Below are 15,079 nucleotides of genomic sequence, written 5' to 3' on the forward strand. Positions count from 1 at the left end.
GAAAAATCCACCCGGCAGCAAGTGGTTAAGTAAGTTTTATCACAAGTACAACATTATTTATCAAAATAAACTCATTTGCCAGTAAGTTTCACTGTTTTTCTTTCGTTGATGTTTTGAAGTTCAAAAAAGGAAGAATTAACATCACTTTAAATTCTAATATGGCTGACTTATGAATAGGGTCCACTACAAAATTGGACTCAGCGCACAGAGCGGTTGACTCTAAAATTCTTGACACCAGGGAAATCAAGACGTGGGAAATTAGTGGATTTACTGGTAACAGGTTAGAACTGGAGCTGTGTACAGGTCAACAGATCTTATTCACGGGAAGCCATTTTTTATCGCATTCCCAGAATCTATTTCATTGAATATTATCTTTCAAACTTGGAGTACCAGACTATTTGGGTTCCATGCCGCATTTTAATTTCTTTTGAATGTGGCTTAAAACAGACAAAATTAACCAGAAATATTAAATTCTTCACCCAGATAAATGACATTAATATGTAAATAAGTTTTATTTTGGTGCTATCATATTTATCCTCTGGTGTCAAAATAAAATGTTAACCTCGCTTTTGATTCAATATGGCAATATTGATTCAAGCAGACAGAGGACTTGGGACTTGTTGGAGAGAGAACTACTGTAAGACTCAGTCTCCTCGGTCGCAGCTGGTACCAACCCACTCAGGACGCTGCAGACACATGTACATGTACATCAAGAATCACAAGAAAGAGTTTGCTAGCATTACCTGCTGCTTTGAAGAATGTGTAGTAGAAGCCAACAATAAATTTAAGTTGTTGGTGACATAAAAAAGTGACATTTCTAAAAAGCATTTTCAGTGATATGGAAATCTGTTGCTCCTTGCTATACCAACCCGGGAGTACTTCATGAACATGTTCTCTCTGGGAATGCGGAAGTGGGTGAAGCGGAGGAATCCATTATCAATGTTGGCGTATCCCAACTTAGGACCGATGTCACCCAACTCAATGCCTATTGCAAAGAAGAAGGCCAAACACAAGTAAGAATTGACATGTCGCACATGTACGTTTACATTGTAAACTTGACGATGGTCATCAATTTTGCATAAAGTAACTATGGATCAATGGTCAAACTGTATTATGGTCACCACTGACACTGTGTACAGTTGTCTTTATCTCATTCGACCCATAGCCAGTCCTTACTGCTGGCCCCATGTGTTTCTCACACTTTTTGCCATTTATAAAGTTTTGGATACTTGACTTAAATTACATGTACACACTATGATCAGCAGGACACTGCAGTCTTTGCCTACGACAATGGCAGATCCACCTCACATCACATGGATCAGGGAGAGCAACTGTTTTATGTCTTACCTGGCAGAGGCGTATGGTCCTCCAGGCTCCGTAGTGGCACCATGAACATGTGGATTCCGTAGCATTTGCCCTTGGTGTACAGTTGGGCTGCAACCACGGCATGAGTCACAGACTTGCCAACTGAAGGAGAATGAGATTAGTTTGATTGAGTAATAGCAAAACAAAGCAAAATTTAAAGAAATTGCTCTGACCCTTAAAAAAGCATCACTCATCCCATTCTATTCAAATACTAGTTTGATTTGATCCAATGATCAGGCTCTTCAGGTGCAAATAATGGTACACGGGTGGTTACAACTTCTCTCCCGTGACATACACGTACATGTATGGTTTCAGATGAGAGTTTTCCTTCTCCCAGAAGAGCTGCCTTCCAGGTTAATGAGCCCTCCTGCCCATAAGCCCCCCCAAAAAAAAATACTCCGCCTCTGGTCAGACCAAAGTTCCAGGATTGATGGGGCGATGCAGTTTTTTTTTTGAGGAGGGAAAAGAGTGGCTTTTTAAGACAGGTAACAGACACAGAAATGAGTGGCATATTTAATCAAAGAGCAAAGGCTAGTAGTAGCAAATCGCAGTGTAATCAGCCATCTTGCTCATTAAAACATGACACATGACCCTCTCTTTGGGCTACCATTGGAATAGTTAGGATTATTCTTACATGTACATGTACCAAATATGAGCTACATGTACATTTATGGTTCGAAACACCTCACTGAAAAGCTCTGAGCAAAAAAAGGACACAATAGTCCCCTTTCTAAAAGCATTACGTGGGCTTTATCAACGTACAGTATACTGCAGTTGATTGTACATGTTCATCTACATGTACATGTACATGTACATGTACATACCCTTACTAGTACCAGTGCATGTACATTACACATGAACATGTACAGTGTATATGTAGTACAAGGGTTGTCTAGTACCCAATGGAGGGAAAAAATGCTTGTGTTATGGTAGTTCTAGGTAAATGTGCCAAAAGACCTTCACAAGAAATATACAAGCACAGGTTACTTCAATTTCTCTAACTTGACAGTGTGATCAGTGTCTTGCAAAGTTATGAACTTAAAAACTTATGAATAGCCTCTATGTTTTGCTCAAGTTCAGTCAGCTACAACACTGATAAGTTTTTAAAAACCGGTAAGCTGAAAAAGCCTTACGGTTCCCAGGCCACCACTTTATGGAAGTCAGAGTAGGACTGTGCATCACAAACTCCTCGGTGGAAGGGTCATAGGTCGCTGTAGTCTCCAGCCCACGCACAAATGTTCCTAAAATACCACAGAAATTCAAGAAAAGAATTACAAACCAATTGACTCAGAATACAATAGGCCCCAGATAACAAATTTGTAGTTAAGTTATTAAAAAATTCCTGATTATTTTTTAAAAGTCCTGTTAAACCAGACTGTTCCTTACCCATATTTTATATGGAGCCTGTATAAAGTTTCCTGGAATACTTAAAAGAGCATGTACTGTACATATACCAGTATACGTAACAGACACATACATGTACGTGTATTCACGTACATGGGGTAAAGCAATACAGGTACAAAAATGGACATGTACACTGTACGTGTACATACTGTACATGTATGTATGTTATTAAAAACTTAAAAGAAACTCTGATTATTTCTACTCTAAAGTTTCTGCATTATCACAACCACCTTTTTGCTTCAATTAAATCTACAGTACATGTATCACTGCTGGTATTTCAAGTCATACACCATGTTGTTCAAGGCTCCTGTCAAATATTCTGCTATCGTCGCATATTAATGTCTACCCCATGAAAATCCTGCTGTTGGCATTCTTGGGCCACCATACATGTAGTTTACACTCGTGTACATGTACAATGTACACGTATGTATGTTACAGTTCGATAAATTTTTGACAAGGCACCAAGGAGGGGTGCGCAGTTTGACCTTTGTGAAGAATTTGCATTATGCAATGCACTGAAGCATTGTATAATTGGAAAACATTTGTCCTTTGGTCACAAACAGTTGTCTCTCTCACAGTAAACAAACCACAATCATGCTAGTGGACTAGATAAGTTTGTGGTAGCCTGATGGGTATACTGTTATCTCTTTTGTGAGTACATGTACATGTATATTGTTCTAAAAAGAACCGGTGATCCTACACAATCATGCTACTAGTACATGTACATTACATTAGAGGGAACTTTGTTCATTTGTCTCAAGATCTACATGTGTATTAACCCATTATCCAGTTTTCACAAAGACATTACATGTACATGTATGGCCGGTGGGAATTTGAATATGCATCTCCGAAGTTGTGGAACAGTAAATCATGCGTTACAGTTGAACAGTTCAACCATATGCTGCCGGGTTTAAGTTGAAATTGCATGACGTATATCCAGGAGATTTTCAAGACTTTCCATTTTCAAAATTCTTCAGATATTCATAACTTCATTTACCTGTTTACTGTACATTTACACCCACACGAGTGACTGTCTGGCGTCTACTCCGATCTGACAGACAACATCTATTGATGCCCCAGTATTTCAGCCAGGCCTACCACCTTGTAAAGAGAGCCCAGACTGTGCAGTTTTACTTAATTTTATTTTGTTCCTGAAACTGGCCCAGTGCACTGCTGGGGTCTATTCAAATGCAGACCAGATTAACATGCAGCGGTATTGGATCGCTCATTCCTGGAACGCTGGAACGATTTTGTCTCCGGTGGTAATACGCTCGTGCTAAATGCCACAAACAGTGGTGTGTAATTATTCAAAACAATGACGGATTTCCTCGGCTATTGACAACTGAAAATACAGTATGTTGGCAGCTCGGTCTTTTGTTCCAAGTACGGTCTTTTATTACAAGGCCCAGCCCTTTTGTCCGATTTCGAGCAGCTCGGCTATGCATATTAACCCAAGGAGTCTGGTAATGGAAACCCAGGCACCAAGAAGTAAAAATAAAACTAAAGACTTACACATACGTGTACTGTACATGTACCTGCTTTCATCTATCAGTGCATAGAGAGACATTTTGTAATATCCACTATACCGACAAGTATAAGAACTGATTATTATTATTATAGCATAATGTCTACAAGTTTCAAGAAAATCCTGGTGAAGGCATTCCTACCTAGTTTACAATCTACACATTTATGTATGTTACAGTTCACTAGATTTTGACAAGGCATCATGAAGAGGCGGTGCCGTTTGACCTCTGTAATGAAGTTGCATCGTACAGTGCATGGCAACCATGCTATAATTGGAAAGCATTCGTCCTTTGGTCGCAATCAGTTGTCTACTCACAACAGAATGGTCCGGAGTAAACAAACCAATCACTTTTATCTACAAATGTAAATCTGCACTTTGAAAATTTACATAACCTCATCCCCACCGGTAGAACAAATATTACCTGCAGTACCTACTAGCAACCTGACAGGAGGGAACCCAACTGTGAACTACACCTACAGTATTGCCCTGATCATAAAATACAGGCAGACAGGTATACACCGCACATGTACATTGTGTACATGGCTTCTCGTACATTGTAACACATTGCTGGAACACTGCACATACTGTACAATGTTCCGGTACATGTACATGTCGTTACATGTGCGTGTTCATACTTCAACATGTTCTGTACCAAACACTAATATAGGCCCTATCCTGTTTTCAACACTATTGCCATATAATACCCACTGAAATGGATAGGCCTATGATCATGTCATAGTGGCAATAAAATCTATGTCAAAAGAGTTTGGACGTACCATGCCCAAGTTCTGTTTGGGCATAGGTGGCCAGGTACTCCCAGTTGTGGGCCTTCGTCAGCCACACGTCCTTCTGTTCGTCACTCAACTGGGTTCTCAAGGCGTGCATGACCATGCTGACATGCAGGGATAACTGGGGGACATCAATCTTGTTGGCAGCTCTGCCCAGGTGGGAGAAGCCAAAAGAAGGTTTACCAGTATATGATCGTTAAGGTCACTAAGGTGCAGTTGGAGCTTTATTAGTTTAAAGCATCTACTCAAACATGTACATGTAGGTACTGGTACATAGGCCTCGTCATAATGGGATGAGCAAGTATGGTGGTATGGCTGGCTTTCGGACACATGAAACAGGAGGCAAAAGATGTTGGCTGCAATGGGCATGTACGTGTCACATACAATTGGCCAAAATAGAGAAATGGCTAAAATAGCTCTGCAACGACAGACAAGTGAGTACAGCAGACAATTGTGATCACACGGGTATGTCATAGTGGAGAGGTCGCCACAAGCAACAGATGGGAAGCCATATTACTCGTAAGGGGCCACAACAGGTTGCCACACAGGTGGCACATTCATGTACATGTTAAAATACGTACAAATACATACATCTACCTGTCCCACACGTGTATCATAAGACTAGAGTTAACTCAAGTCAGGATTTTTCACGACCTTGTCTGTGTTTCAATGCTTTGGATATGGAGGATGCACGTTGTTACTTGCTTTGCACCCTCGTGTCCATTTTTCAGAAATCCAGACTTGACGAATCTGCGAACCATGTGTACGCAGCGAATCAGCTCATCTACCAGTCATTCAAATTGCTGGACTGGTTTTTACATCGTTCCTACCCGGTAGATACTGTACATGTACCGTAATGTACACCTGTACATCATAATGAACGAGTCTACAAGTCTGACTACAGGTACATTGTACTTCAATTGGGTGAAATTCCATACATGTATGCAAGATCATGTCGTTCATGCGATTATGAATAAAGTTCTACATATTGCCAACGGGGAGTCTGATTGGCTTAAGAGTATCTGTCAAGTCAGACTTACTGACTGGTGGCATACATTGTAGAATCTTTGGCATTGACACCAGAAATTGCAGAAAGGCTATCAAATGACGGCGCCTTATAAATAAGAAGTACAGTGTAATGCGAGCGGACGAACACGACGACCATGTAATGTGAACAGCGAAAGGATGGCTGACCCAGGAAGAGCAACATACATGTACATGTACTGTAAGTCCGACTTGATTCAAGTCTACTGTTGCATACGACAGGTGGTCTTCACAGGCATTTGTTACCGCAAGTGATGCCATGTGTACAGTGCACGATGAGGTGCAGTGAAGGTGGATCCCGTAAAATACAACTGTATGACTGTGAGATGTGCCAAAAATTTGAATTCCACAAGAGTGGAAGACCGCAGAAAAGATTTGTGCTCATTCACACGAAAAGCTGTTTTGTATACTGCACTCATAATGATGTGTGTGTCCTAATGTGCATGTACAGGTACGCCATGGTATGACAATTACCTGGAGGTTATTAAAGTCACAGAGACCTTATACTGTACATGTGCCTGTTTTGTGTGTATGCCTGAAACTCTTGTCTGTCATGCAGTACATGTACATGTCTGTAGTGAAGTTAATTATTTCATTACTTTTCACTTTAGTTGATGCAACACAGGTTTACAAGTAAAATGCGTTTTGGGGTTTTTTGGCAGGATTGTTAAAGTGTAAAAGTGTGAACTGATTTAGCTTTTCAGGGCAGCTATTTTGATGAAATTCCATGTTGCTCACAATCAGTGTTGCAGTCAAGACCACCTTCACAAGACCAACACAAGACTTCCAGTCTGAATTCAAGTCACAAGCTGAAACAAAAGCATTCCTTTGTCATTGTTCAACCTGTTATTTGTGACTAGTCCTGTGCATGGTCTCATGTGTCTGGTCTCGTGTCTGGTTTTGTGATGGTCTCGACGGCAACACTGCTCATACATGTACACTGTAATTCCTGTGTACATGTTCATGATGTTCGTATGGTACATGTACATGTATGTTAGTGATGTCAAACTTCGAGAAACTGGTCTGCACATTAACAGCATGTTGGGCTAGAAAGTGAAGATGTCATCACAACTTCACAAACTACAAGCAACAGCATGTACACATAGCAGTTGAGACAAATTAAAAAAAAATATGCACAAGTAAACAGAAAGAAACATATACATGTAACATGTATAAGCAGACTTCAACACAATACATGTATGTGCCAGCACAGTGTCCAAATTCTTGCTCTGTGATGAAGCCATTGACGGAAGTACAAGTAACGGGAAAGATACAGCATCTGGCAAAGGTACATGTACATGTACAAGTCACAAGGGAGTAAAAAGTATGGCAAGGTTCCACAGATAGAAAGCACACGACATACATGTACATGTACATGTGGGGACTTTCATGCCACAAGTCATGAATATTCACAAAGCTGGCATGGCCTTATAAAGCACACTGAGGAGGTGGGATAAATACATAATCTTCAACGTAAGGCTGTCATTCAAGTCAGAGTCCAAAGTCATGTCAGAGGTCCCAATATTGCAATTGAAATCAAATGATTTGTTTTAACCACTGATTTACATGTAATTAAGTCAATAATTTGATTATTTTTACGAAAAGAGCAACACTGTTATTTTTCAAACTTTTCAACTGCTTAACACCAGTACATGTACACCTTTGTCCAAGTTTTTTTTCACCTTTTAAATGACCCGTACATGTACATGTATGTAAGTGTACATGCACTGGTATCCTTCCTTGAGCCCTTTAGTACAGGTACTAGTACCGGTACATGTACTTTGCTGACCTTAGGGAGGCTGAAATTCTTATTTCAAACAACAGCCTCTGAGATTTCAATAATGTACAAAAAGTTTATTTGAGCATATCCCAGAGGAAGAAAGTACCCTAGTTCTAATGTGACATTATACACATTGATAGGTTTGTACAATATCATAAAACATGTTTTACGATCTGAACTGCAAGGAATCAACAGAACAAGGTTTTAGTACATGTATAGCGATACAATGTACATGTACATTAACCCTAACACTCCTCAATCCTTCACCAGTTGGAGGACTGAGGAGTGTTAGGGTTAACCCTTGGAAGCTGCATCACTGAAACTCTCTACTCCACCAGTATTTTGTACCGCCAGATGCTATTCTGCATGTACTGGTACATGTATTCACCTACATATAGGCTTGGGCTTGGACACTATTGAAGGTGTTTATTCACTGGCAATATTGGATTTTTATCAACATGGTAAATCTGGCAAGTCAAATACCAATTTGTTAAACTTTGTAACAAAAGATAAATGTACATGTACATGTTTTTTTGTAAACCAAATTAACACAATACATTTAGATTACATTCAAATGTTCATGTCTTCAGCTAAATTTGCTGCTTTTGGAATAGAAAACTCAGCCAACTTATGTGTATTACCAGTTGAAAAAAATAAATACATGTGTATGTAAGTCAAGCTTGACTTAAAAACGATTTAAGCTTTCTAACAGCCTTTTCTATTCATAACATAAAAAATTGCCAATGTGGCAATATTGTGAACCACAAAACTCAATGCAATGCAATAAGAAGCCTGACACCAGTGGGTCTCATGACAGATACATACACTGTATGTACATGTTATGTACATGTATACATACAGCAGGGATGCAATACAATGCACTATACATACATGTATATCTATGGTACTGTACATACATGTACATACACTGGTACGTACATGTACATGTAGAGCAACTGTACACACATGTACAGTGTACATGAACTATACATGTACATGTACACAGTACATGTATCCAAGCGTAATGCCCAAACGAGAATTTCAACTGTCAACAGCAGTATTACAGTAGTGACATGTACATGTACTAGCTAGTACACCGTATCTTACTCTATAAACGCTAGTATAATGGCAACAACTGTACATGTATGCATGGAACGATGAACACGTACGTATGCATGTTAACTATAGAACAAGCTTGCATGGTACTTGTACACCATCCAGTATGTACTTACATTTAAGTGCTCTCTGCGCATACATGTTTATTTGACAAAGCTTTAAATTGTGAGGGCTACACATTTCATCACAGTTTTCATGAAGAGACAAAAGTCTCACTGGAGAACAAACCACGTTTCGAGAAAATCACTTAAAATCAAAGTTGGTCTCTTTCTCAAATGCTTTACATGTGTTTTCCTAGTACACCTGTACATGTGCAGTAAGTGCATGCAGCATTCCTTTGACTTTAAAAACCAATGCTACTCTATGAGAGATCTTAAATGACAAGAAACTACAAAAAACAATGGAGCACTGTTATAACGAGGTCCTTGGACATCACAAAGTTTCTTGTAATGATGTACATGTATACTGGTATATGTACATGTAGGTGTACAGTACAGTACATGTACGTACATGTATCAGTAATGGATTAACCAAGAAAAACAAAGATTTGGGACCAAAACTTGTCCTTGTCATCAATACAATGTATTACTTTGTATTGACCCTAACCGCCAAGCATATTGTTTGGCTTGCACTACACAGTACTACAAAATACTACATGTAAGTAATAGTCTGAGCCTGAAGGACCTACATGTAGCGCTACAGATTACTACTTCTGCCTAGATTACTTCCATTGTTACTCGTACAGAGAACAATAAAGCCATGCATTCATAGTGCCACAGCACTGTATGGTTCATTGTCTTATCTATTGTACATGTACCTTACGGCTTCAGAGAACAATGCGGTCATGTCCTCTTACATGTACATGCGGCAGCACTGATTACTACATTTTACTACAAGTAGTAATTTGTAGTATTGCATGTATGTTCATGTAGAGGGTTTGCGAATATACCATGTAGAAAATATCTCTTTCAAGTACATGCATGTGAGGTTCTGAAAAGAACCGGTTACTCTTTAACCAGTTCAATGTACATGTATGGTACATGTACATACATGTACATTGTATCTCAATGTACCATACATGTACATGTACCTCTACCATAGCAGGTTGTTGTCATGCAGGTACATTGTACCAGTTTTCTTATTGCTAGCCACAGATTAGAGACATTAATGTTTTAAAAAAAACTCCAATTGAAATCAAAAGTTGGTACAGTAAAAGCACCAGATCACAGTACGTGTAATTCAAATGCACAACTTTCTTGAATGCACCTCTCGACGTACATGTACACTGCCTCCCTCAATCCCCTCCACTGACACATACGTGTACATGTAACAGGATCAAGTTACCTCCCCTCGGAGAACCTACCATGTCCCAGTTCTGTTTGGGCATAGGTGCCAAGGATGGTGTGGTCTTGCGCTTTGGTCAGCCACTCAACTTGCTGTTCTTCCGTTGCCTGCGAGAGCACGCTGTGCATGAACATTGACTCGTGCAAGGTCATTGAAGGTAGGTTCCCGAAGCTTGCGGCACTGCTCACAACACAACAAACAGCCAGTTACACCAATTAAGACCTGAAGACTGAGCGAATTGAGCTGTTAGAACTGTCAACTGTTACCCTGAATGGGTGCAAGTACAGGCCATGTACACAGTAATAATGTGTGCATGTGCCTGTAGAAAGCATACACTATTTACCTGAGAATGTACATGCATAAAGTCACTGTAATGAATAAACATGCCGTACCATGCCTATACCAGTACGTGTACAATAACCAATGCACATGTGATGGTACAAAGTACATGTACATGTACATGTATCCTGTACAATGCACCTGTGGTGATTCCCGTTTCAATCATAAGTCTAATATAACTAAAAATCAAGAAGCAAGTGAATAGATTAGACGGTACATTGTAATTAATTTTTTAATTCTACACACACATGTACATGTATGCCTATGCATGTGTACACGTTATGTACAGTACATGTATGTACATGTACATGTAGAGCTGTCAGTGTGTATGCATGGTACCACTCACATTGGAATGTTGAAATAGCCAGTGTTGAATTACAAAGAATACAGGTGTTTTGGTTCCAAGCCCAACATGCTCACTAAAACCTTATTTGTACAATAGCATTCAGACAACATACCTGTACACTGTACATGTACATGTATGGTACACGTACAGAACATGTACAGTACATGTACATGCAGGCCTACTGGTATGTTTGACATTTTAAACTACATACAACATTGTACAATGTGGTTTAAACTTTGGCTTTTTTGTGCTTTGGGGTTTTTTCTACATATTAACATAAAAACAAGCCCATGATGCTATGAAATGAAATGTATTACATTTCAGCAATCAAATGGTATGGAGATGGTCATGATGGTGTGTGTTTCAAAAAGCAGAACTATTAACATAGTGCATACTGTACCGGGCCTAGAGCCAGGTAGTCATGTAGTGTGTGCTGAGGTGTACTTCAAAAGGCAATGTTACATGCATACATGTACATGTGTAAACTGATTTGCATATTTTTGTTAAAATATGTAACAATTTGTTGCAATACACAATGCACTGGCCAATCACAGTGCGCTGGCCAATCACAATGCGCGGAATCTGTTGACCCCTTCCAAGTGCACATTTGGGCGACAGATTTTGTGCATTGTGATTAGCCAACGCATTGCAAACTCTTGGAGGCTCCCACATACATGTAGATAGCATCTTCCAGTACATACATGTACGCAATCTAAACAATGCCTGACAGCATAATGGCGAACACATTGCCCGGATTTTAGCTGTGCTATGAAAATGTCAGTGTTACTGTATGCTTTGTTGATCTCACATACATGTACACTGTATAGCACATGTGCATACTGGTAAGTTAACTGCCTTTTTCTTCTTTTTATGGTTATGAAAGACTATTTCCAAAAAGGGAAGAAAAGATGACAATTTAATACAAAACCAATCAATCAACCAGACTGCAGATCATCAGGTGATTATCCACTACCAGCCGGGGACTCCGAAATCGGAGCCGTATGGTTTATATGTGTGGCCGGGGTCTCCGAACTCGGACAAAGGAAACAGGGCCCTGTAACAAAAGACCGTACTCCGAACAAAAGACCAGGCTGCTGGGCATGACTGGCATTTTTCACTCTCAAATGTGGTGATAATCCAGCGTTATTTTGAAACCGTATACCAGGGTTTGGGGTATTTAGAGCAAGCGGATTACCACCGGGGACAAAAGCTCTCCACCACCGCAGCGATGAGCCACACAGCACCGCTGCATGCTAATCTGGCCCCTATTGAAAAGAGGTCAGCAGTGCACTGAGCCAGGTTCGTGAATAAAAAACAGGTGTTTAACACAGCACAATCTGGGCTCTGTTTACAAGGCTGCAGGCCAGGCTGAAATATTCGGGAGTCAATGAAGGTCACCTGTCAACTTAGAGTAGTGCCTGAAGATTACTCTGTGCGGCTATAAACGACTGTTAAATGGAATGATGAATTGTTGAAGGATTTTGAAAATAGAAAAAATGATAGTCATGCCGGCCCAGCATCCTCAACGTTGAAAAATGCCCCGGTGCGAAGTGGTTATGCCAACTTCTGTAAAAGCACAGCGTACCGTACATGTACATGTATGCATTACAGACCTTGTCATATACTGAACTCCAGGACAGTCAAATTGAGTTCAGGTACTGTACATGACCATGTACTGATAAGTACATGTAATTAATGGAGGATATCATTGCTAAAAGGACTGAATGTGACATGTAGCGATATGAACATGTGAAAGCTTGATGCATGAAAGACTTCTGAACTGTATCGGTACATCCAAACATCTTTCCTTTTCATATCTGAACCGACCTTCTATACCACATGGCTTCGGTGATGTCATTGATGTCGAGTTCTTTCAACTTCTTGACACAAAGGGTGGCTATTCTGATGCTGTTAGTGTAGCTCTCTTCTCTTGTCATAAAGGCGACATCTTTGCACTGGAAGTCGGGGTCATTGAATGCCAGCGATTCTGTAAAAATAAAATTGTAATTACTGCAATTACAAGCAAGTTGCCAAAAATATCTGTGCAAGTAAAACTACATACTGTAATCGTACATGTATGTACATGTACCTACATGTACATGTACATGTACCACAGTCTACACATGGATGTTGATGTACATGTACATGTAATGTAAGTATACACATACTATACATGTACTTGTATGCATAAATGTACATGTATCCTAATAACATGTACATGTAGTTGTGGCACTTAGGAATCAGCTGTCAGCACGCGTGCCCACACGGCATGCTTATTGTGAATCATCCGCTGGGCCGGCGCACCAAAACGTCATCTCCAGGAAATTAAAATACTTTTGAATTGTTATACAACTGTATTTGAACAAGATGGTGACTTTCAATTTGACACAATTTGAGGACCATTTTGGAAATGAAATTGAATTCAAAGGATCTTGATTCAGAGTACAAGCTACATGTACATGTATTTTAGTAAAAGGAATTAATGGGATGGAAAGCCTATGGAAGCCTTGAGCTCAATTGCAAAATACACCGCCCCCCGACATGATCAACTTCATAGCCAGACAGGTAAAAGTGTCACTCTTCTCAAGGGATTTTCACCTGGTAACCACGTAACCAGTCAATCCAGGGGTTGTTTTTAATTTTAGAGTGGCAGGCACTTCTGCCATGTCTGCAGTAACTCCAGTCATGCCAGTATTCGACTCTAGTACTATCGCCTGACCATATCCAAATGTTATTAAAAGAGGTGATTTGCAGAGTCCAAGTTACTCAGACCATGGGCTCAGACTAACTTATATGTACATGTAGGCCTGACATAGTAAGTTAAAGTAACCATGGTAACGTAACTCATTAATTAGGATAGACCTAGATTTTTTCAGACAAGTCTCAAAGCTGTGCACAGACGCAGGCATCAATACCCCAGAACTGTTGAACTCTTTCCTCTAGGACCTCTAGGGCCAATGAAAAATTACCGATGTATTGTCGTCTTTCGGTAATGTCCTTCCCTCCATCGATCTCGTAAGTCAGATCCAATGGGTTGAATGTACCAGTATCGCGCTCCTTCTGAAGATCAGGGTTGATTTTGGTGCCCTGTTCCAGAGACAATACGCCAGCTCTCGACACACTCGAACTCGAAGCCATTTCGGCAAATGGCAGAGTGCGATTGATCACGCGAATACGTTCTTGAATGTGTGTGCATGTACATGCATATATGCATGTACTGTACATGTACACTGTATATAGCAGGCCTCCTCCGGCCATGCGCAAGTATACTGTCTACGGTAACTCATATACGCCACAAACTTGCTACAATGAAGATTGGTTCTGAAACCAAAATAGCGCCCTCGTCCACGAGGACGAGGGAACAAAATTTTCTTTCATAGGAAGGAGGCCCCTTGCGTGGCATTTAATTTATGTGTATTTAGCCTAGATGCAATCGTGTGATGAAATGTAGGTCTACAGTCTTTGAGCGTGCACCAAGTAGTGCGCCAATGAAGTCGACTTTTTCCAACAAGCCTTGTTGGTGATACGCAATTGCGTAACGAGCAAGTTTTTGCAATTTGTTTTGAAATGTATGGTCTTCGCTCGAGCACAAGACAGTTCGCCGATGAAGTCGATATTTTCCCAACGAGTACCCCGGGGCCTTCTGCGGTCACTGCGGAGACGCTTGTAGTTAAAGTGGACTGGGTACGGCTACATAAAGTATCTGCCAATGAAAATCTTTTAATTGGGCCCACGCTACCGTGTGTGATCAGGCCTTTCTCCTACATGAAGGTGCCATTGTGCAAGTTATGCGTCACGTTGCTAATGTCTCAGAGGCTGTTCTGGGGGGAGGCACGTGCCACCCAATTCCCATCCCCCAGGTGCCCCCCACTAAAATAAACGGATGAATGGATATTAGGCTACCAAATTTAAAAAGCTTGCCTCAAAACAACCATACCGCTAAAAGCTGGTAGCCCCCCCCCCATAAGACGCTAGTTCCCCCTTGTGCCCCCTATCACTACACGCCACTGCATGGGGGTAAGGTAGGA

General features: G+C 40.5%; 1 protein-coding gene across 3 annotated transcripts in view; it reads right to left on the bottom strand.

Annotated features, from left to right (window-relative positions):
* acox1 (acyl-CoA oxidase 1) overlaps window positions 1–14,263 on the bottom strand; it is a 21,158-nt gene extending 6,895 nt beyond the window's left edge. Inside the window, exons 1-6 of one of the 3 annotated variants that reach the window (XM_022233018.2) lie at window positions 14,021–14,263; window positions 12,879–13,038; window positions 10,386–10,546; window positions 2,499–2,606; window positions 1,348–1,467; window positions 870–985 (exon numbers count right to left, since the gene is read on the bottom strand). In XM_022233018.2, the coding sequence (XP_022088710.2) occupies window positions 870–985; window positions 1,348–1,467; window positions 2,499–2,606; window positions 10,386–10,546; window positions 12,879–13,038; window positions 14,021–14,189 (834 nt within the window). In that variant the 5' untranslated portion in view covers window positions 14,190–14,263. Of the gene's footprint in view, window positions 1–869; window positions 986–1,347; window positions 1,468–2,498; window positions 2,607–5,070; window positions 5,232–10,385; window positions 10,547–12,878; window positions 13,039–14,020 lie in introns of those variants that run through there. The other 2 variants (XM_022233019.2, XM_022233020.2) reach the window with 2 other exon arrangements.
* Window positions 14,264–15,079: the final 816 nt, after the last annotated feature.

This window comes from Acanthaster planci, linkage group LG02, assembly GCF_054643075.1.
Source record: "Acanthaster planci isolate LZ-2023a linkage group LG02, COTS_SCS, whole genome shotgun sequence".
NCBI lineage: Eukaryota > Metazoa > Echinodermata > Asteroidea > Valvatida > Acanthasteridae > Acanthaster > Acanthaster planci.